This window comes from Diabrotica virgifera, chromosome 2 (assembly GCF_917563875.1).
Source record: "Diabrotica virgifera virgifera chromosome 2, PGI_DIABVI_V3a".
Classification (NCBI taxonomy): domain Eukaryota; kingdom Metazoa; phylum Arthropoda; class Insecta; order Coleoptera; family Chrysomelidae; genus Diabrotica; species Diabrotica virgifera.
This window is the reverse complement of record NC_065444.1, coordinates 143,042,521-143,067,166: the sequence shown is the minus strand read 5'-3', so window position 1 is coordinate 143,067,166 and position 24,646 is coordinate 143,042,521. Positions and strand designations below refer to the sequence as shown.

Genomic DNA, 24,646 nt, shown 5'->3' with positions numbered 1-24,646 from the left:
TGGATGGGTAAACCTCTGCACGGGCGATATCCCAATGAGGTCAGCCAAGACTATGTCGACAATACAGCGTCGAACTATTGGTTGACATCAGGAAAGATGTTCCCTGAAACGGAGGGCTCATTACTAGCCATTCAGGATCAGGTTATACCAACCAGAAATTACCTGAAATATATCATCAAAGACCCTCATGTTCAAAACGACAGATGCCGATACGGATGTCAAGCCCAAGAAACCATCCAACATCTTACAGGGGGCTGCCAGGCATTTGCTGCAACTGAGTACAAGGAACGGCATGACGCAGTGGGAGAAATCCTTCATCAGGAGATAGCTATCAAGCTGGGACTTCTCCAAATCGACCATCTCCCATATTATCAATACGTCCCTGAGAGTATGCTTGAGGATGGCAACTACAATCTATACTGGGACCGCACTGTTTTGACAGACCAAACAGTGGCGCATAATAGACCAGATCTCGTATTAGTCAATAAATTAACGAGACAAACAACCCTCATTGATGTGGCGATCCCTAACAACAATAATCTACGTACTAAATTTACTGAAAAGATCGCCAAGTACAGAGATCTGGAAATTCAAATACGGAGACAATGGAGAATGCAAAGTACCCAGTGGATACCGATTATTATGTCTACTACTGGAGTCGTTCCGAAGACCCTCCTCGAAAGCATAAAAAAGCTGGGTCTTAATGAACATCTTTATAAGACCATGCAGAAAGCAGTACTACTCGCAACGGCCAGATGCGTACGAAAATTTTTGGCAGATACACCTGCATACCAAGTCACCTAGGGCTCGATAACACGGAAAGAGTCCCACCAGAGCTCAATCTTTTTGATACCGTAGGTATCTGGGATGAGTCAATTTTCCCCTTAGAGGGAGTGTGAGCCGTATGGCTAAATCAGGATAATAATCATGTTATTTCTAATCCGCAGAATATACCATCATTCCTAACTCAGGAACCACTTATTTAATTCCGAAGGATCAAAATAACACCCAAGATCCATTCAAATACTGCCCAATTACTTGTCTTCCAACTTTGTATAAATTGGTCACATCCTGTGAAGCCCGGCGTATCTTCCAACACTGTGCTCTGAATAATATCATAGAGCCTCAACAGAAAGGAAGCGCTAAGGCTTCCATGGGTTGCAAAGAACAACTCATCATCGACTCAGTCATTTCTAACCAGGCATATTCCAAAAAGAGGAATATTTTTACTGCCTTCATTGATTACAAGAATGCCTTTGATTCAGTGCCGCATGAATGGCTTATAGGTATATTGAGAATATATAAAGTCGATGATAATATAGTGACCTTTTTAAAGCATATAATGACGGAGTGGAAGACTAGAATTCACCTTCAAATACCTGGTGAAAATAACATCGAAACTGAAAATATCGCAATCAGCCGGGGCCTGTTTCAAGGAGATTCGTTAAGTCCACTGTGGTTCTGTCTAGCTATGAACCCACTATCTCAGCTATAAAACTCCACAGACGCAGGTTTTAGCATCAAAAATAACAACAATGTGGTGGCGAAGCTTAATCATTTATTGTATATGGATGATTTGAAATTAATGGCTTCCACTCGAAACCAACTCGATGAGATGCTAAAAACTGTAGAAACTTTTTCCAATGATATTATCATGCACTTCGGACTAGACAAGTGCGTATTTTAAATATAGTCAGAGGAAAAGTACAGCCCGGAGGATTCGATATGCAAAATGGCCAGAACATCGAGGCCATGGGTGAAAACGATATGTATAAATATCTTGAAGTAAAGCAAGCGCGGAGAATTGACCATAAACAAATGAAAACAGAGATAACTACTGAGTTTATACGAAGGGTCAAACAGCTGCTTCGCTCACACGTTAATAGTAGAAATTTGTTTAAGGCACTAAACACCTACGCATGTTCCGCGCTTAGCTATTCATTTGGCATTGTTAAGTGGACAAAAACGGACATAGAAAATCTTCAGCGAAAAGTAAGAACGCACCTCACAACGGCACAAAAACACCATCCAAAAAGTGCAGTAGAAAGAACGACATTACCCCGGTATTTAGGAGGAAGAGGACTTATGGATATAGGTGAGCAATTAGACAAACAAATTGCTAATTTAAGATCTTATTTTCAGATGCAGGCTGAAACATCTACTCTACATCGCTCTATCTGCGCAGTAGATAACGCAACACCGATAAAACTGAGGGAAGCAGAACTGCGCATAAACCACCTTACTAAGGACGAAAAAGTGCGCGTCTGGATGGGTAAACCTCTGCACGGGCGACATCCAAATGAGGTCAGCCAAGATTATGTCGACAATATAGCGTCGAACTACTGGTTGACATCAGGAAAGATGTTCCCTGAAACGGAGGGTTCATTACTGGCCATTCAGGATCAGGTTATACCAACCAGAAATTATCTGAAATATATCATCAAAGACCCTCATGTTCAAAACGACAGATGCCGATATGGATGTCAAGCCCAAGAAACCATCCAACATCTTACAGGGAGCTGCCAGGCATTTGCTGCAACCGAATACAAGGAACGGCATGACGCAGTGGGAAAAATCCTTCATCAGGAGATAGCTATCAAGCTGGGACTTCTCCAAACCGACCATCTCCCATATTATCAATACTGAGAGTATGCTTGAGGATGGCAACTACAAGCTATGCTGGGACCGCACTGTGCTCACAGACCAAACAGTGGCGCATAATAGACCAGATCTCGTATTAGTCAATAAATTAACAAGACAAACAACCCTCATTGATGTGGCGATTCCTAACAACAATAATCTACGTACTAAATTTACTGAAAAGATTGCCAAGTACAGAGATCTGTAAATTCAAATACGGAGACAATGGAGAATGCAAAGTACCCTGACGATACCGATTATTATGTCTACTACTGGAGTCATTCCGAAGACCCTCATCGAAAGCATAAAAAAGCTTGGTCTTAATGAACATCTTTATAAGACCATGAAGAAAGCAGTACTACTCGCAACGGCCAGATGTGTACGAAAATTTTTGGGAGATGCACCTGCATACCAAGTCACCTAGGGCTCGATAACACGGAAAGAGCCAGAGCTCAATCCTTTTGATACCGTAGGTATCTGGGATGAGTCAATTTTCCCCTTAGAGGGAGTGTGAGCCGTATGGCTAAATCTGGATAATAATAATATTTTTGGAGCACCCTGCATAATGGGAGCACATTATTTTTAGATTGTAGTGTTATTGGTCCTGTATATTTCTATGAAGATTTTTTTTAATTAATTTTAAATATCAAGTCGTTTCCCGTACTACAGAGACCGAGGCGAATACAATAAACTACCCTGTATAATATTTTTCTATGAAATAAAATAAACTCTCCTGTCACAAACTATGGTTCCGTCAATAATTGTTGGATATTGTCGTATTTTTGATTATAAAATTATTGTAATATTCACTTTTTTGCCTTAAATGGAATATAAAATATATTTATTCAATAATACCTATTACATTAATTCATTTTAATTTTCACTTTACTATTTGTTAATTAAATTGTTAATTACTTTCAAAATTTGGATATATTTAATAAAGAATCGACACAGAAAAATATAATAATTAATTAATTCTAATACTCTATCAGTTTCTATATTTCTTCCTAAATTATCTAGATATTTATTTAAAATAAATATATATATTATGTAATGTTAAGTACATATCAAATGAAATATAAAATTTCTTAAGCCGGCCCATTTCACTACTTATTTTACCTGAAATCCCTATGCTTTATCGCTTCGACTTTATCAGCGGGATACTCTTAAATTCTGCTAAGTCAATTCTAAAAAATTATTATGAATGAGCTTTATAACAAAGTTAGCACTAGTTGTCTATTCAAATTTTTCTTTGGATTTTATATGGGGCAGTACGTTTTTAGGTAGAATTGGAGCAACGCATAATATCTTGTGTAACTTTTTTTGTGCAAATTTCAAGCTTTGGCAGAAATGCAGAACAAACCCAGCACTAACTTATGGCATTGATTAATAACCTACAACAGGTAGTCTTTAATCAATGCTTATGGTCTATTTAGATTTTCTCCAATCGTTCGGATTCTATAGGTGGCAGAGCGCCATACTGTATCTGGAATAACTTTTTTGTGTACGCACAACAAATTACACGCTTTGGCAAAAATGGAAAACAAATCTAGCACTAACTTGTGGTTTATACCTTATTCCACGAATATATGACTGTTTTGGATTAGCTCAACAACGAATACTTACTGTGCAAAATATGAAGAGCGAAACTAAATTGGAAAATTACATTGTTGCTTATTGAAATAATTATTAGAGCTATTTACTTCCGTAGTTATTATGTTATGTCCGTCTTAGTATGTCCGCACACTAAAATATTCGTTGTCTCGATAATCCAAAACAGTCGTACATTCGTGGAATGACGTATATTCAGAATTTCTTCAATGGTTTGGATTCTATATGGGACAGTACAGCTTTACGTAAAATTGGAGCGCAACATTATATCTTGTATAACTTTTCTGTTTATGCAGAACAAATTACACGCTTTGGCCAAAACTCAGAACAAACCTAGCACTAACTTGTGGTTTAGTCAGATTTTCTCTAATCGTTTGGATTGTATATGGGGCAGTATAGCTTTACATAAACTTGGAGCGCCAATCTTGTATATCTTTTTTGTTTATGCAGAACAAATTACACGCTTTGGCATAAATGCAGAACAAACCTAGCACTAACTTGTGGTTTATTCAGATTTTCTCTTATCATTTGGATTCTATATGGGGCAGTACATCTTTACGTAAACATGGAGCGCCACATTGTATCTTGTATACCTTTTTTGTTTATGCAGAAAAAATTACAGGATTTGGCAAAAATGCAGAACAAACCTAGCACTAACTTGTGGTTTATTCAGATTTTCTCAAATCGTTTGGATTCTATATGGGGCATTATAGCTTTACGTAAACTTGGAGCGTCACATTATATCTCGTATATATTTTTTGTTTATGCGGAGCACATTACACACGCTTTGGCAAAAAGGCAGATCAAACCTAGCACTAACTTGTGGTTTATTCAGATTTTCTCTAATCGTTTGGCTTCTATATGGGGCAGTACAGCTTTAACTGAAATTGTAGCGCCACATTGTATGTTAAATAACTTTTTTGTTTATGGGAAACTAATTACTCGCTTTCGCCTGGAAGTAGAACAAACCTAGCACTAAGTGGCTATGTGTTTGAATATTCCGGAAAGTTTTTGTTTTCGAGAGGGCCGTACCAGTTTATGTAAAGTTAAAACGCCACCTATTTTTTTCAATAACTCTTTTATTTTTTTAGAACAAACTTCAAAATTACAGAACAAGCTAGAACAAACCTAGCACTAACTGCTACAGTTGTGAAAAAATATACTGAAAACTGGGACAATACAGGTTTACAGACATGGTGTGCAGTACCTACACTTTCTGCTAAGTATGACACGGATATGTGAAATAGTTTTAAAGTATTATTTTTTTTAATAATTTATTATTTATTTAAAACGTTAAGAACTGTTTGTACCCGGTACTTTAATGCTATTTGACATATCCTTATCATACTTGGCAGAAAGTTTAGGTATAGGGCTTTTCATCGGTTGTCATTTTTTTCGAGCTTCTGTCATATTGCAACAAAATATTACTTTTGACCGACCCTCGTATAACAGGTCCCATCTCCACACAGGCAGATCCTCATCGATCTTTCTTGACAAGAGGCGATGCAGCGGGGAGGAAGACGAGCAATTCTCCGAATGTCGCGACAATAATTAGAGATGGGCAGAACCTTCGAGAAATAACGGCTTGTGTTTATAGAGGAGCGAATTTTGTCAATAGAATTTAGTTTAAGCTAGAGTTTGTAAAAGAAAACTTGTATAAATAAATTAATAAAGTCGTATATAAATACGAATCGCTCGTTTTATTGTTGCAATATGTTGCATAAGCTGTTTATAATATTAATATACACGGATTATACGACATATGACAGAGGCTCGACACAAATGACTGTGAATGAAAAGCCCTATTGTACACCCTACTAAATTATGTTAAATAATCGTTAGTAATAAAGTAGCTAGAAACGTTTATTTAATTCAGCTTAGTAGGGTGTACAGTACTTACACTTGCTGCCAAGTATGACAAGGATATGTCAAATAGTTTTTAATAACTACAATAAAATTCAAAAAATTGAATTTTGCATAGTAGATTTAAAATGTGTTTATCTCGAAAACGGTTGAGTTTAGCGAAATAAATGGAGTATACCTTTTTTAAGAAGATATAATACAGGAATAAAAGTTTTGATCTTAAAATTACGTAGAGTGGGAGATAAAAAAAATTTAACGTATTAAATGAGCGCTGAAAGACGTATGTGGCGCCCTCTGGGTAATATATAATTTTTGGTGATAAATTTAGGTTTATCGTCCTAAAAAACCACCACTCACCAAATGTCGTGTTATTATCTCGGGCCTGCCAGGAAGTATTTAAAAAATAATAAAATAAAAGTTAACTTTGACATCCTGTATTTCTGTTATTATCAACTTTCGTAATAAGGTAAGGTAGCTTAAATCAACCTATTTTAACCTCAGGAATCTAAGGTTAAGCTATGGCCCATTCTTTACCAAACACCCTGTATATGTATAAGAATTCTTTTTTACCTTTCGGCCACTTTTGCAAATTTTCATTTTCTACATCTATTTAAGTCATGAAGAACGAAAAGGTTACCTTAAAAATTTATTCATTTTCAATTAATTGCCAAAGTTTATACCTCCCGAGGAAAAATATTGTTCATATTAGTCCTGTCGCCAGGGGGGTACAACGGCCTCCTGTATTCAGATGGACTTACCCAAGTTTTTTTATGTATTTTGACCTGTAGAACACGAATTCTTTGGGTAACAGTTGATCCGGATGTCGATAAGATTGTTATAAACCAAGAAGTTGAGGAATCACATAACAGCGATTTCTCGCAAAACAAAACATTTTTTTGTATTTTTTGGTCCATTATAACCAAAAAATGTTCCTACAAATTTTTTCGTAGGTTGCATAGTTTTCGAGATATACGCGGTTGAACTTTCAAAAAATCGAAAAATTGGAATTTTTGAACCCGAAAAACTTTTGATAAATAAAATAGCAATTCTGCTTACCGCATTTGAAAGTTCAAGTCAAGTTATATCGGTTTTAATTATTTGTATTGCCAAAAATGTATTATTTTATTGTTAAAACAAAGCTATAAACACCTAGTGCTTGAGTGATGTTTCAATGATTTCTCATTTAAAATCGAACGAGTACGTAGAGGAGGTAAAAGTGCAAGCGGGGCTATTTCTAAGTAGCATGCATTAAAACGCATGTATTAGGCACGGGAAACAGTATGTGTTTATAGCTTTTTTTAACAATCAAAAAATAAATTTTTAGCAATGCAAATATTCAAAACAGATATAATTTGACTTAAACTTTTAAAGGCGGTAAGCAGAATTGCTATTTTATTTTTTATTCAAACGTTATTCGGGTTCAAAAATTGCAATTTTTCCATTTTTTGAAAGTTCAACCGCGTTTATCTCGAAAACTATGCATCCTACGAAAAAACTTGTAGAAACATTTTTTGGTTAGAATGACCCAAAAAATACAAAAAAATGTTTTGTTTTGCGAGAAATCGCTGTTATGTAATTCCTCAACTTCTTTGTTTATAACAATCTTATCGACATCCGGATCAACTGTTACCCAAAAAATTCGTGTTCTACGGGTCAAAATACATAAAAAAAACTTAAGTAAGTCCATCTGAATTAAGAAGGCCGTTGTACCCCCCCTGGCGACAGGACTATATCGGCAAATGGAAGTGCTCTAGTGAATTCAAAGGTATAGCTCTCTAAAAATAGCCAGTTTTTTCGAAAATCCCATTTTTATGACTGAGAGTACTTTTGCTTAACATTACTATATTATTGCATAAAAATTTGAGTGAAGGTCCTACATAATATATACAATAATCTTTACTTATTGAATTTCTGGGTCCGAGCCTTTAAAAATTTTTTTACCTAAAAATTTAGCATTTTGCTTGGTAAGTAAGCTAACGTACATTGCTTTTAATGTTTACTCTTATATGTTTGATTATTCTAACATATTAGAACTGAACTAATTATTATTCTTTTTGTATTGACATAACTCTGTCTGTTTTTTCAATGTGCCTCAAGTAAGTTGTCGTTCCATCGTTTTCGTGGTCTTCCCACTGATCGTCTTCCTATTGGGGAACCGGCTCTCGCTGTTCTGACTATCCTATTTGTTGTCATTCGGCATATGTGGTCATTCCATTCTATTCTTCTGTTTCTTACCCAGTTATTAATGTTATACACCTTGCATCTGCGTCGTATATCTGTACTTCTTGCTCTGTCCCATGTCCCATAGAGTCTTACCATCGATTTTTCGAAGGGTTTTCATCTCCGCTTCTTTTTGTCCTCTCTGTGCCGGGTCGTGTTTCTGCCGCGCATGTCATTATTGGTCTGATGACTGTTTTGTAAATTCTGCCTTTCATTTCTTTTCCGATAGTTTTATTTCTCCATATTGTGTCATTCAGGCAACCTGCGGCTCTGTTTGCTCTATTCACTTGATCTTCCAAAAATATTTCAAACAACAACACTTGATCTTCCCCTTCTGTTTCGAGCTTTCCGTAGCTAGATAGTGTGATCATAGGTATTTAAACACCATCACTTGTTCTATTATCTCACCTTCCAGCTCCAATTTAGAAGAATCTAATTATCTCCAAAACTAATTATTGTAGATAAAAACACCTAAATTTTAAGCGTTTAATGAAGCCGTCATGTTAAAATTTATGGTAGTTTTAATTTTAACTTTAATCTTAAGTGATAAATTATGCGTAACAGCATAAGGTCTCCGAAGGGACAAATAACAAATACACGTATTTTGTATGTAGTATGGTATAACTAAACCCAAACCCAGACATCCAAAGTGAAAGTAATCCTCCAACACCAAATTTTTCTATATGGTCCACATAATGTTCAGAAAAAAGTCACACCATTTTGAGCGTCGGGTTTGGGGGGGGGGGGGAGAGGGAGTAGAAATCGGTAAATTCGTAGTTTTTTATGTTCTTCCTAAATATTTCTAAAACTATACGATTAAGCATAAACAACCTTCTATACAAAAATGTTCTACATTAAATTTGAAATAAAAAAGGTCCTATGCATAATCCTTCTAAAATGAACGGTTTCAAAGTTACGGAGGTAGTATAGTATAATTGGTCCAAAACAAGGCCTAACCTAAACATCCAAAGTAAAAGTTTTCCTCCAACACCAAATTGTTCTATATGGTCCAGATATCGTTTAGTAAAAAGTTACACCATTTTGAGCGTCCGGTTTGGGGGGGGGGGGAATGGGGGAGAAGTCGGTAAATTAGTAGTTTTTTTTAAGTTTTTCGTCAATATTTCTAAAACTTTGCTTTAGCGTAAACAATTTTCTATACAATAATGTTCTACATTAAATTTAAAACAAAAAAGGTCCGATACATAATTGTTATAAAATTAACGGTTCCATAGTTACGGAGGGCGAAAAGTGGAGGTTTTCGATACTTTTTATATTTTTTGGGCATATTCCTACTGATTTTCTTTAACAGGATTGGGTTATATAAATCAAATTTACTATTTCAGTGTCTAATGGTATGCTAGTGATAAGCCCTTGAAGAAACGTCAACCTCACCACCCAAAATCATCATTAATTGCCCAAAAAATATAAAAAGTATCGAAAACCTCCACTTTTCACCCTCCGTAACTCTGAAACCGTTGATTTTATAACAATTATGTATAGAACCTTTTTTGTTTTAAATTTTATATAGAACATTTTCGTATAGAATATTGTTTACGCTAAAGCACAGTTTTAGAAATATTGACGAAAAACTTAAGAAAACTACCAATTTATCGACTTTCCCCCATCTCTGCCCCCCCAAACCGGACGCTCAAAATGGTGTATCTTTTTACTGAACCATATGTGGACCATATAGAACAATTTGGCGTTGGAGGAAAACTTTTATTTTTGATGTCTGGGTTAGGCCTTTTTTTGGACCAATTATACTATACTACCTCTGTAACTTTGGAACCGTTCAGTTTAGAAGGATTATGCATTGGACCTTTTTTATTTCAAATTTAATGTAGAACATTTTTGTATAGAAAGTTGTTCATGCTAAACCGCATATTTTCAGAAATATTGACGAAAAACTCAAAAAACTACGAATTTACCGATTTCTCCCCCCTCTCCCCCCAAACCCGACGCTCAAAATGGTGTGACTTTTTTCTGAACATTATGTGGACCATATAGAATAATTTGGTGTTGAAGGAGAACTTTCACTTTGGATGTCTGGGTTATGCCATCTTTTGGATCAATCTTATCATACTAATGTCATATTATCCTTATATAGCTGCCATAACTGCCATACCTTTCCTCGATAACATAAAGGCTTCGTAAAACACTTTAAACTTATTTTTATCTGCTTAAATTCTTTGAGTGATAATATTGTAGATCAATCAAAGCTACGAGAGAAAACATTAACAATAATGTATTCTAGCTTACTTATACAGCAAGAGCTTCAATCACTTGCAGTATCTACTCTGTCATCCATGATTTAATTTTATTAATATGTATTTCTCTTTCCCAAGCATCTCCTTTGTTGGATTTTAAAGGTTTCCAAATGACAACTATAGTATTCCTTTGGATCGATAATAGTTTTCTTTATTTGAAAATGTTTTATATTTTAGGTAGACGTTTTACAAAATGAATACCAAACAGATAAATACCTCCAACAATTAAAAAAAAGTCACGAACTTCTGGAAAGGAACATGACAGACAGCTCAAAAATAGTAGAAAAATGTATATCACCATGGTCGAATAATAATATTATTCCTGACATATCAGATATAGATCTAGACAAGCTGCTCGACGAGAAATGTTACTCTCTAAATAGAAATGATCATAATTTCAAAAATGATGAAAAGTTTGCAAAGAATTCCCTCAAAGTGCTTAACAAGGAAATAATGCCTAAACCCGTTGAACTGACTGAAAGTAAACTAATTTCAAAAGACAAATATATAAATCAAAAGCAGCAAGAAAGCGGTATAGTATATTATTTCCATTATTATATAATTTAAACATGTGAAAGATTAAAAAATATTTGGATTATTTGGATATATATATATATATATATATATATATATATATATATATATATATATATATATATATAACAGATGAAATAGAGAATGTGGAAAAATCCCCTTACGAACAATTCACCCATCCACCATTTCGGGTTGGGAAAAATTTTTCGAATAGAATCAAAGATCCAAACACCAGTTCTTAGAAATGTGTTTCGCCATTTTTCACATTCTCTATTTCATCTGTTTGATGTCGTACGAGTGGTCGTCAAACCATTAACCTTGGATCTTTTGATCACTGAGTGTGTTTCAAGGATCTACATCTCATATATATATATATATATATATATATATATATATATATATATATATATTAATCAAGTGAAATAGAGAATGTGGAGAAATCCCCTTACGAACATCTCACACATCCACCATTTTGGGTTGGGAAAATTTTCTGAATAGAATCAAAGATCCAAACACCAGTTCTCAGAAATGTGTTTCTGAGAATATAAAAAAAAATATGTATAATATATTTTTCAAAATATATTATATATATATATATATATATATATATATATATATATATATATATATATATATATATATATATATATATATATATATAGTTTGAGTTTAATTCTTGAACCTTGATATATTTTTTTACCAATGTTTCTTGGGTTTAGGTTCATAAAAAAAGCTTGTCTATGATGTTATGACCATATTTATTGATATATTATCCGACGTTTCGGCAGGAAATCCATGCCTTTTTCAAGGATTGACTAAAACAACATTTATTGAAAGCTACAATACAATTTAAAAGAAAATCGACTTACCATGCAATCGTAAATTTAGTTTTGAAACAAGTACACAAATAGACGTCACAATTAAAACAATGTTAAAATGTTAAAGCATAGGAACGGACCCACTAAGTCATTGCGTTAAGAGAGTAATGAACTGTGTCAAAAATTATTATGGTGTTTATTGATGTTTGATTTTATGTTAAGTCAAAATAGTTGTCTTCGTCTCATAGGCGTGCTGAAATATTATATAGTTAATTTTAGATTAAGTTGAAATATACCCTATTAAGGTTTTTGACATCCCGTTTATCATTGACAGCTTTGTTATTTTTTTTAATTTCTATGGACTCTAGCAGTTCCCTCTTCTTTTTGTTGGGTTCACTTTTTAGGATTTTAGTTTTATCGAAATCAAATTTGTGTTTATTTTCGTTTTCATGTTTTGTGAGGGCTGTAGTGTTATTTTTGTCATATTTGTGAGACCGAATTCTAGAGTTTAGTAGCTGGCTGGTTTGTCCGATATATACCCCATCGCAATTTGAACAAGGAATTTCATATACAATATGTGATTTTTTTGATTGCGGGGTTTTAGTTTTAAGTTTAGTAAAATTCATTTTCAAGAGATTATATCCTTTGTGAGCAACTGTAATGTTATGCTTGGCTAGGAGATTCGAAAGTTGTTCAGATAACCCTTGTATGTAAGGCAAAGACATATATTTCTTCTTTTCCTTATTATTTTTGTTGTTGTTTTTGTTGTTGTAAAATGTATGTAGTCGTGACTTGAAGGTGTTTTCAATGAGGTGATGTGGGTATGAATTAAGTGTTAGTGCTGTTTTTGCTTTTTTTATAGCATGAGGTCTATTGATGGGATCAGACAATCTGATGGCTCTGTCGGCTAGGCCAATAACTACTGATTTCTTCTGGGACAACGGGTGATGAGAGTTGAAGTTTAGGTATCTTGACGACCAGGTTTTTTTGGTGTACCATGAAGTAGTAATGATGCTGTTGTCTCGATGTAAGGTCAGGTCCAGAAAATTGATTTGACAATTTTTTTCAACTTCTAACGTGAATTTGAGTTTTTGGTGGAAGTTATTGAACTCATTTAGCAAAACATTCATTTTGTCCTCTGGTGCTGCACTTAAACAGTCATCTATGTATCGATAGAAAAAAGGAATATTGAAATCTATTTTATTCAAAACAATTTCCTCTAGGTGCTCTAGAACTAATTGAGCTATGGCGCTAGATATGCTAGCACCCATAGCGCATCCATCTGTTTGTTGGAAAATTTTGTTTTTATATATAAAATATGTTGATTTTAATGTTGTTTCGACTGCTGAAACAAATTCTTCTAGAGGGATGTCTGTAAATACTTTTATTTCATTCCACTTTTTTCTAATGATGTCTTTCGCTAAATCTATGGGAATATTGGTGTATAAAGATACAACATCGAGAGACACTAATTTATACGTTGTAGGTAAATGTATATTTTTGAGTTTAGATTTCAGGTCCTCAGTGTCTTTTAAATAGTGCGGATTTTTGTTAATTACGTTAGAAATAATGTTCTTCAAATATTTAGAAAGGTTTTCAAAAGGAGACTGAATACATGAGACAATAGGACGCAGAGGCATACCTTCTTTATGTGTTTTGGGTAGACCATATATTTTTGGAGCTACAGCATTATGTATCTTGAGAGATTTTGCGGTGTTTGGTGAGATGTAACACATTTTTTCCCATCTATCAACTAATTCGTTATTTCTTTTTTGGAAGATGTTCGTAGGGTCATTTTTCATTTCACGGTATGTTGTTTTATCATTTAACAGAGAATCCATTTTACTGTCATAGTCGTTGGATTCCATAATGACAGTTTTATTTGTTTTATCAGGCTTCAGAACAATTAAATTTGGGTTCTCATTTAGAAAGGCTTTGGTTTTTTTAATTTTCTTATGCAATGTTTTGTCTTCAAATGAGAATTTGTTTTTGTTTTTAAAATTAGTCAAAATATTGCAACATTTTGTTCTGATAGAACATTATTTCTAACGTAATTAACAAAAATCCGCACTATTTAAAAGACGCTGAGGACCTGAAATCTAAACTCAAAAATATACATTTACCTACAACGTATAAATTAGTGTCTCTCGATGTTGTATCTTTATACACCAATATTCCCATAGATTTAGCGAAAGACATCATTAGAAAAAAGTGGAATGAAATAAAAGTATTTACAGACATCCCTCTAGAAGAATTTGTTTCAGCAGTCGAAACAACATTAAAATCAACATATTTTATATATAAAAACAAAATTTTCCAACAAACAGATGGATGCGCTATGGGTGCTAGCATATCTAGCGCCATAGCTCAATTAGTTCTAGAGCACCTAGAGGAAATTGTTTTGAATAAAATAGATTTCAATATTCCTTTTTTCTATCGATACATAGATGACTGTTTAAGTGCAGCACCAGAGGACAAAATGAATGTTTTGCTAAATGAGTTCAATAACTTCCACCAAAAACTCAAATTCACGTTAGAAGTTGAAAAAAATTGTCAAATCAATTTTCTGGACCTGACCTTACATCGAGACAACAGCATCATAACTACTTCATGGTACACCAAAAAAACCTGGTCGTCAAGATACCTAAACTTCAACTCTCATCACCCGTTGTCCCAGAAGAAATCAGTAGTTATTGGCCTAGCCGACAGAGCCATCAGATTGTCTGATCCCATCAATAGACCTCATGCTATAAAAAAAGCAAAAACAGCACTAACACTTAATTCATACCCACATCACCTCATTGAAAACACCTTCAAGTCACGACTACATACATTTTACAACAACAAAAACAACAACAAAAATAATAAGGAAAAGAAGAAATATATGTCTTTGCCTTACATACAAGGGTTATCTGAACAACTTTCGAATCTCCTAGCCAAGCATAACATTACAGTTGCTCACAAAGGATATAATCTCTTGAAAAGGAATTTTACTAAACTTAAAACTAAAACCCCGCAATCAAAAAAATCACATGTTGTATATGAAATTCCTTGTTCAAATTGCGATGGGGTATATATCGGACAAACCAGCCAGCTACTAAACTCTAGAATTCGGTCTCACAAATATGACAAAAATAACACTACAGCCCTCACAAAACATGAAAACGAAAAGAAACACAAATTTGATTTCGATAAAACTAAAATCCTAAAAAGTGAACCCAACAAAAAGAAGAGGGAACTGCTAGAGTCCATAGAAATTAAAAAAAATATCAAAGCTGTCAATGATAAACGGGATGTCAAAAACCTTAATAGGGTATATTTCAACTTAATCTAAAATTAACTATATAATATTTCAGCACGCCTATGAGACGAAGACAACTATTTTGACTTAACATAAAATCAAACATCAATAAACACCATAATAATTTTTGACACAGTTCATTACTCTCTTAACGCAATGACTTAGTGGGTCCGTTCCTATGCTTTAACATTTTAACATTGTTTTAATTGTGACGTCTATTTGTGTACTTGTTTCAAAACTAAATTTACGATTGCATGGTAAGTCGATTTTCTTTTAAATTGTATTGTAGCTTTCAATAAATGTTGTTTTAGTCAATCCTTGAAAAAGGCATGGATGTCCTGCCGAAACGTCGGATAATATATCAATAAATATGGTCATAACATCATAGACAAGCTTTTTTTATGAACCTAAACCCAAGAAACATTGGTAAATATATATATATATATATATATATATATATATATATATATATATATATATATATATATATATATAAAGAAGTTTTGTATTATTGACTGACAATATGTAGACTTTAGTTTTTTATTGAGGTTGCAGTCATTTATTTCTAAGGGGCAGGGTAAGAGAAACTCTGTGTTATAATCAAGCTTTCGCAAAATTTATTTGCTTCGTCAGGATTAGCTAAAATTATTATATAGTTATAAATAAATACAACGAAATGAAAGAACATTGCATAAAAATTAGTACAAAAACTTACAACGTGAGGTTTGTTCCTTAATTTGACATTTCTACAAAATATAAAATATCTAAAAAAATCTTTATCCTAATGGTTTTCAAGTTTCAATGTTTTAATTTTCACAATTCATGATAAAAAATATGATTTAATAATTTAGTTCTAAATTTGACTAATGCCAGAAAGACACTTAAATAATGTCAAAAAGACACTCGTAGGTATTTGTTTATTTGATTTTAAGTTGTTAAGAACTAGATTTTTGATTATTACTTGCTTGTGCATTTTAAAATTTTAGAAGTTATAGATATATATATATATATATATATATATATATATATATATATATATATATATATATATATATATATATATATATATATATATCAAGCAGTGATTCTTGAGGATGCAGTCTATTTTGGCCCACAAGACAAAGAAAACTCTTTGACTTACTGTCAAGCTTTCGAATTTATTTTAATTCTTTTTCAAGACATCTGTTGACAAAAATATACAATTATAAAAATTATGTAGGTACTTACAATTTTCTTAATTACTTATATATATATATATATATATATATATATATATATTTTTTACATACCAAATAAATGGTGTAAGATCACATCGTTAAATCCTCCGTATATCAATGGGTACCAATAGAATAGACTAGTTTCGCGATGCCTCGCTCGTCAGTATTCGGCTAGGTACGAATTGATACACCGACGGTTCAATGATGTGTCTTAATATTTCGCACCTCAGGTGCCGAGCTACAAAAGTGCCATCTACTCTGATGACCAAGAAGTAGAAACACGACTCGAAAAGAGAAGTTTTCCACAATCTTTTGAGCTGTATTAAAAGTTGCCTGCATGCAGGGCTTCGGCAAAAGCTTTGCCAATGCTAGATTTTACATACCAAATAAATGGTGTAAGATCACATCGTTAAATCCTCCGTATATCAATGGGTACCAATAGAATAGACTAGTTTCGCGATGCCTCGCTCGTCAGTATTCGGCTAGGTACGAATTGATACACCGACGGTTCAATGATGTGTCTTAATATTTCGCACCTCAGGTGCCGAGCTACAAAAGTGCCATCTACTCTGATGACCAAGAAGTAGAAACACGACTCGAAAAGAGAAGTTTTCCACAATCTTTTGAGCTGTATTAAAAGTTGCCTGCATGCAGGGCTTCGGCAAAAGCTTTGCCAATGCTAGATTTTACATACCAAATAAATGGTGTAAGATCACATCGTTAAATCCTCCGTATATCAATGGGTACCAATAGAATAGACTAGTTTCGCGATGCCTCGCTCGTCAGTATTCGGCTAGGTACGAATTGATACACCGACGGTTCAATGATGTGTCTTAATATTTCGCACCTCAGGTGCCGAGCTACAAAAGTGCCATCTACTCTGATGACCAAGAAGTAGAAACACGACTCGAAAAGAGAAGTTTTCCACAATCTTTTGAGCTGTATTAAAAGTTGCCTGCATGCAGGGCTTCGGCAAAAGCTTTGCCAATGCTAGATTTTACATACCAAATAAATGGTGTAAGATCACATCGTTAAATCCTCCGTATATCAATGGGTACCAATAGAATAGACTAGTTTCGCGATGCCTCGCTCGTCAGTATTCGGCTAGGTACGAATTGATACACCGACGGTTCAATGATGTGTCTTAATATTTCGCACCTCAGGTGCCGAGCTACAAAAGTGCCATCTACTCTGATGACCAAGAAGTAGAAACACGACTCGAAAAGAGAAGTTTTCCACAATCTTTTGAGCTGTATTAAAAGTTGCCTGCATGCAGGGCTTCGGCAAAAGCTTTGCCAATGCTAGATTTTACATACCAAATAAATGGTGTAAGATCACATCGTTAAATCCTCCGTATATCAATGGGTACCAATAGAATAGACTAGTTTCGCGATGCCTCGCTCGTCAGTATTCGGCTAGGTACGAATTGATACACCGACGGTTCAATGATGTGTCTTAATATTTCGCACCTCAGGTGCCGAGCTACAAAAGTGCCATCTACTCTGATGACCAAGAAGTAGAAACACGACTCGAAAAGAGAAGTTTTCCACAATCTTTTGAGCTGTATTAAAAGTTGCCTGCATGCAGGGCTTCGGCAAAAGCTTTGCCAATGCTAGATTTTACATACCAAATAAATGGTGTAAGATCACATCGTTAAATCCTCCGTATATCAATGGGTACCAATAGAATAGACTAGTTTCGCGATGCCTCGCTCGTCAGTATTCGGCTAGGTACGAATTGATACACCGACGGTTCAATGATGTGTCTTAATATTTCGCACCTCAGGTGCCGAGCTACAAAAGTGCCATCTACTCTGATGACCAAGAAGTAGAAACACGACTCGAAAAGAGAAGTTTTCCACAATCTTTTGAGCTGTATTAAAAGTTGCCTGCATGCAGGGCTTCGGCAAAAGCTTTGCCAATGCTAGATTTTACATACCAAATAAATGGTGTAAGATCACATCGTTAAATCCTCCGTATATCATATATATGTAAAATCTAGCATTGGCAAAGCTTTTGCCGAAGCCCTGCATGCAGGCAACTTTTAATACAGCTCAAAAGATTGTGGAAAACTTCTCTTTTCGAGTCGTGTTTCTACTTCTTGGTCATCAGAGTAGATGGCACTTTTGTAGCTCGGCACCTGAGGTGCGAAATATTAAGACACATCATTGAACCGTCGGTGTATCAATTCGTACCTAGCCGAATACTGACGAGCGAGGCATCGCGAAACTAGTCTATTCTATTGGTACCCATTGATATACGGAGGATTTAACGATGTGATCTTACACCATTTATTTGGTATGTAAAATCTAGCATTGGCAAAGCTTTTGCCGAAGCCCTGCATGCAGGCAACTTTTAATACAGCTCAAAAGATTGTGGAAAACTTCTCTTTTCGAGTCGTGTTTCTACTTCTTGGTCATCAGAGTAGATGGCACTTTTGTAGCTCGGCACCTGAGGTGCGAAATATTAAGACACATCATTGAACCGTCGGTGTATCAATTCGTACCTAGCCGAATACTGACGAGCGAGGCATCGCGAAACTAGTCTATTCTATTGGTACCCATTGATATACGGAGGATTTAACGATGTGATCTTACACCATTTATTTGGTATGTAAAATCTAGCATTGGCAAAGCTTTTGCCGAAGCCCTGCATGCAGGCAACTTTTAATACAGCTCAAAAGATTGTGGAAAACTTCTCTTTTCGAGTCGTGTTTCTACTTCTTGGTCATCAGAGTAGATGGCACTTTTGTAGCTCGGCACCTGAGGTGCGAAATATTAAGACACATCATTGAACCGTCGGTGTATCAATTCGTACCTAGCCGAATACTGACGAGCGAGGCATCGCGAAACTAGTCTATTCTATTGGTACCCATTGATATACGGAGGATTTAACGATGTGATCTTACACCATTTATTTGGTATGTAAAATCTAGCATTGGCAAAGCTTTTGCCGAAGCCCTGCATGCAGGCAACTTTTAATACAGCTCAAAAGATTGTGGAAAACTTCTCTTTTCGAGTCGTGTTTCTACTTCTTGGTCATCAGAGTAGATGGCACTTTTGTAGCTCGGCACCTGAGGTGCGAAATATTAAGACACATCATTGAACCGTCGGTGTATCAATTCGTACCTAGCCGAATACTGACGAGCGAGGCATCGCGAAACTAGTCTATTCTATTGGTACCCATTGATATACGGAGGATTTAACGATGTGATCTTACACCATTTATTTGGTATGTAAAATCTAGCATTGGCAAAGCTTTTGCCGAAGCCCTGCATGCAGGCAACTTTTAATACAGCTCAAAAGATTGTGGAAAACTTCTCTTTTCGAGTCGTGTTTCTACTTCTTGGTCATCAGAGTAGATGGCACTTTTGTAGCTCGGCACCTGAGGTGCGAAATATTAAGACACATCATTGAACCGTCGGTGTATCAATTCGTACCTAGCCGAATACTGACGAGCGAGGCATCGCGAAACTAGTCTATTCTATTGGTACCCATTGATATACGGAGGATTTAACGATGTGATCTTACACCATTTATTTGGTATGTAAAATCTAGCATTGGCAAAGCTTTTGCCGAAGCCCTGCATGCAGGCATATATATATATATATATATCAAGGAGTACGACTGTATAATATTTAAATGTAAAAAGTGAGTGAGGAGAAAATCTCACTGTAATTGAGGTTATCAGTCAAGGAGAAATAAAAAATGATCAAACTATTTCAATCTTCAAACGTATTCTATTAAAAAGATTGAAATAGTTTGATCATTTTTTATTTCTCCTTGACTGATAACCTCAATTACAGTGAGATTTTCTCCTCACTCACTTTTTACATTTATATATATATATATATATATATATATAATAAATTTTATATATATATATATATATATATATATATATATAACAGGTATATAATCTTTGCTGAACAGTTAGGAAACAAGGTTGAAATATTGGGGTAGGAGCAATCTCAAAGAAAACTCTTTAAAATAATTCCAAGCTTTCGATAATGTTTATTATCATCTTCAGGGAAACTACAAATATAAATATATAGATTTTTTTATATATATATATATATATATACAAATAAAAATATATATATTTTCTTTGAGATTGCTGCTACCCCTATATATATATATATATATATATATATATATATATATATATATATATATATATATATATATATATATATATATATATATATATATATATATATATATATATATATAAAACAAGGTTGAAACATTGGGGTAGCAGCAATCTCAAAGAAAACTCTTTATAATAATTCCAAGCTTTCGATAATGTTTATTATCATCTTCATGGAAACTACAAATATAAATATACAGTATTTAACAATTAGTCTAACTAAAATCAATAAAAATTGTTATCTTTGTGCTATCAAAAATCCAAAACACCATAGTTTTCTCTCACTAAATCAGGTGTCTAGGATCCCCAGAAACACAAAAATAACAAAATATTGCTCTGAGAAATGCAGAGCTAATACTCTCACTAGAAACACCGCATATCACAGAACAACCTTACTAAAAAATTATTATTTATATGTTTTGGTACTTACATTATTTGAGGATGTAGAGCCTAGTTGTTAAATACTGACATAACAATGAAATTTTGTCTTGGTAAATAGTAAATAATATAAATTAAAGTAAAAACTATATAAAAACTTATTCTTATTTGCTCACTTTAGACAAAAATAACCAATTTACCAAAAGAAACAATTTTACATTTATTAAAACTTTTATATTATCATTTCGCTCTTTTCCTATTTCAAAATTTATTAGAAATTTATATAAAAAAATTGTAATTGGTTCAGTGGTTGTGACGTTTCCGTATGAATTCAAAGAAAAATGAATAAACATCCATAACATTTTGTTAGACATTTTGTAAAATGCCAATTAGACATACATAATTTTTAAAAAAATATTTTAGCTTTTATCGCTTTATACTCAGATTTTTATAAGTTTTTATATAGTTTTTACTTTAATTTATATTATTTACTATTTACCAAGACAAAATTTCATTGTTATGTCAGTATTTAACAACTAGGCTCTACATCCTCAAATAATGTAAGTACCAAAACATATAAATAATAATTTTTTAGTAAGGTTGTTCTGTGATATGCGGTGTTTCTAGTGAGAGTATTAGCTCTGCATTTCTCAGAGCAATATTTTGTTATTTTTGTGTTTCTGGGGATCCTAGACACCTGATTTAGTGAGAGAAAACTATGGTGTTTTGGATTTTTGATAGCACAAAGATAACAATTTTTATTGATTTTAGTTAGACTAATTGTTAAATACTGTATATTTATATTTGTAGTTTCCCTGAAGATGATAATAAACATTATCGAAAGCTTGGAATTATTATAAAGAGTTTTCTTTGAGATTGCTGCTACCCCAATATTTCAACCTTGTTTCCTAACTATTCAGCAAAGATTATATACCTGTTATATATATATATATATATATATATATATATATATATATATATATATATATATATATATATAAAACAGATGAAATAGAGAATGTGGAAAAATCCCCTTACGAACAATTCACACATCCACCACTTCGGGTCATCACTGAGTGTGTTTCAAGGATCTACATGTCATGTTTTTAAACATATATTTTATATATATATATATATATATATATATATATATATATAAAATAGTTGAAAGACTGATAAGTTTGTACACACTTGAATGAATAGAGGAAATAAAAAATGTAGTATATCAAAGTGTGTAAATAATTTATTTCTTTAGCTGAGCGCTTTCGACATAAATGTCATCATCGGAGCTAATGCTAAAATAAAAAAAGAGGTCTTGTAAGAAAAAGAAGTACAAAACTCTTTTTTTACTTACGTCAATTGTTAAAAAAGTACCGCTACAAAATTGAGGTGTTAACATTTGCATCTTGTGAAAATAACTTTTGGTTGGATATCCTCCGTACAACCCCAAACAGCAAAAACAGAAAAACGGCCACATTACACGTTACACAAACACAAAAAGAATTTTTTCACGGTATAGGTATCACCCATCCATTGTTGGCCTAGTAGAAACAGCTGACTGACAAAGTCGGATATTTAAATCTGCTTTTATCTGTTCTGCGTTGACGTATGACATCTGACATTAAATTCTGAATAATTTTAACATTTTTGAAAGAAAAATTAACTAAAGCGGATAAAGGGAACTGCCTAATAATAATGTACAGTAAAGACTATATAAATAAGGTTGAAAATTTTCTATCAGACAACACATTTATACCACTCAACAAGAGTCCAATGAATAAGTTAAATACTGACTTAAAAGCCATTTTATCAAATCACTCAACCTTCTTTGAACATCTTCAAACTAATCCCAAGTCATTTATTGTCAAGAACCCTTTAATACCACGCCTATATGGACTTCCAAAAATCCATAAATTAAATTTCCCAATCAGACCCGTTGTTAGCTTTGTTAATACTCCTTTGTCGAACCTGGCCCAGTTTGTAAACAAACTGCTGAACGATCTTATCAACTATTCTCCTAAGTATACAGTCAAAAACACCCAAGAGTTAGTCTCTAAACTTTCTTCTATAACTTTACCATCCGACTTAATAATGGTCTCCTTCGATGTGACAAATCTCTTTACAAATGTTCCAAGACAAGAAACCATACCCATTGTTAGTGATTTATTATTATCCAACAAAATAGATCCTCAAAAAATCATTCACATCAAATCTCTGCTACAATTTTGCCTGTCTCAAGACTTTTTTGTATTTAACAACAAACTATACAGACAACCAGAAGGGCTAGCCATGGGAAATCCACTCTCTCCTTTGTTAGCTGATCTTTTCCTAGATTCACTTGAAACTAAGTTCGTACAATCACGTCCTGAAATTATTCTTTGGCACAGATATGTAGATGACATCTTAGCCTTCATTGAAGGTCCCACCAACACACCCAATCACATCCTATCTCTGATCAACGGTCTACACCCATCTATCAAATTTACTCTTGAGACTGAAATCAATAATAGTATTAATTTTCTAGATCTGACTATTGAAAAAACACCTTCTAAACTGGAATTCTCAATCTTCCGAAAACCTACACAAACTGACCACATTATCCCAAATTCATCTAATCATCCATACCAACAAAAAATGTCAGCTTTTCATTGTTACATACATAGACTGTTGAACATCCCTATGTCTAAAGACAACTATAATAATGAGGTTTCTATACTAAAACAGTTAGCAGTCAACAACGGTTACTCTCCTTTGATAATAGACAACATTATAAGAAAGAAATTGCTCAAAATAAGATTGAATCAAGCTTTTCACACAGATGAACACAATACCAAAAACTGTATTTACAGATCTATCTCTTATTTGGGGCCAATTTCAGATAAAGTTTCAAGTGTAATTTCAAATAAAGTTGAGAACCTCAAAATTTCATTTAAGACTAAAAATACCATCAAATCACTGTTTAGTAAAACCAAAGACAAAATAGATAAATTAAATAAAAGTGGCATATACAAGCTATCTTGTGGTGACTGCAGTACCACCTATGTTGGAAGGACAATGAGAACCCTTTCTCAAAGAATCAAGGAGCATGTCAGAACTCCAGAAAAATCAAATTTTGGCTATCATGTTAATTCTACCAATCATTCCTTCTCTCCCACTAAAGACAGCCAAATTTTACATAACATTCCATCTAAAAATTATAGATTAATGAATTTGTTGGAGGACCTGGAGATTTCTAGAGAGATGAAGTCTAATCCTGATTTTTGTGTCAATACTCAGATCAATTTGAATTGTAATTATAAACCTTTATTCAAGTATCTATGGGAGACAGTGGAGTAGTGACCTCATACAATCTTTAATATATATAAAAACTAGTGTATTTATATTTAACATTTAATTTTATAACTTAAAATACAAATAAGGAAAACTTGTGTCTATTGGCCGGATTTATATATACATTGTTGTATTACAGATATTTACATAACATACTTATATCATCAAGTAATGAGAACTTTAGAAATAAAACACTTAACAACAAGAGTGTTTGAAACTATTTTGTTAAGAATTGAATTCCACTGAACACTATTCTATTGGTTTGTTATCAATGTCTTACAACAGTAGAAACTGAATATACTCATTTTAACATCTTAGC

General features: G+C 33.6%; 1 protein-coding gene and 1 long non-coding RNA gene across 2 annotated transcripts in view; one reads left to right on the top strand and one right to left on the bottom strand.

The window, feature by feature from the left end:
* Nucleotides 1-11,168, top strand: part of LOC114345109 (uncharacterized) — a 495,244-nt gene extending 484,076 nt beyond the window's left edge. The window contains exon 6 of the mRNA XM_050644883.1: nt 10,779-11,168. Within this exon, the coding sequence (XP_050500840.1) occupies nt 10,779-11,168 (390 nt within the window). The remainder of the gene's footprint in view (nt 1-10,778) is intronic.
* Nucleotides 11,169-22,222: 11,054 nt separating this feature from the next.
* LOC126880283 (uncharacterized) lies at nt 22,223-22,502 on the bottom strand. The gene is made up of 2 exons (XR_007696538.1): nt 22,352-22,502; nt 22,223-22,292 (listed from the first exon to the last, which is right to left on the bottom strand). It is a non-coding gene; the product is annotated as an uncharacterized LOC126880283 (long non-coding RNA).
* Between the last annotated feature and the right edge of the window lie 2,144 nt (nt 22,503-24,646).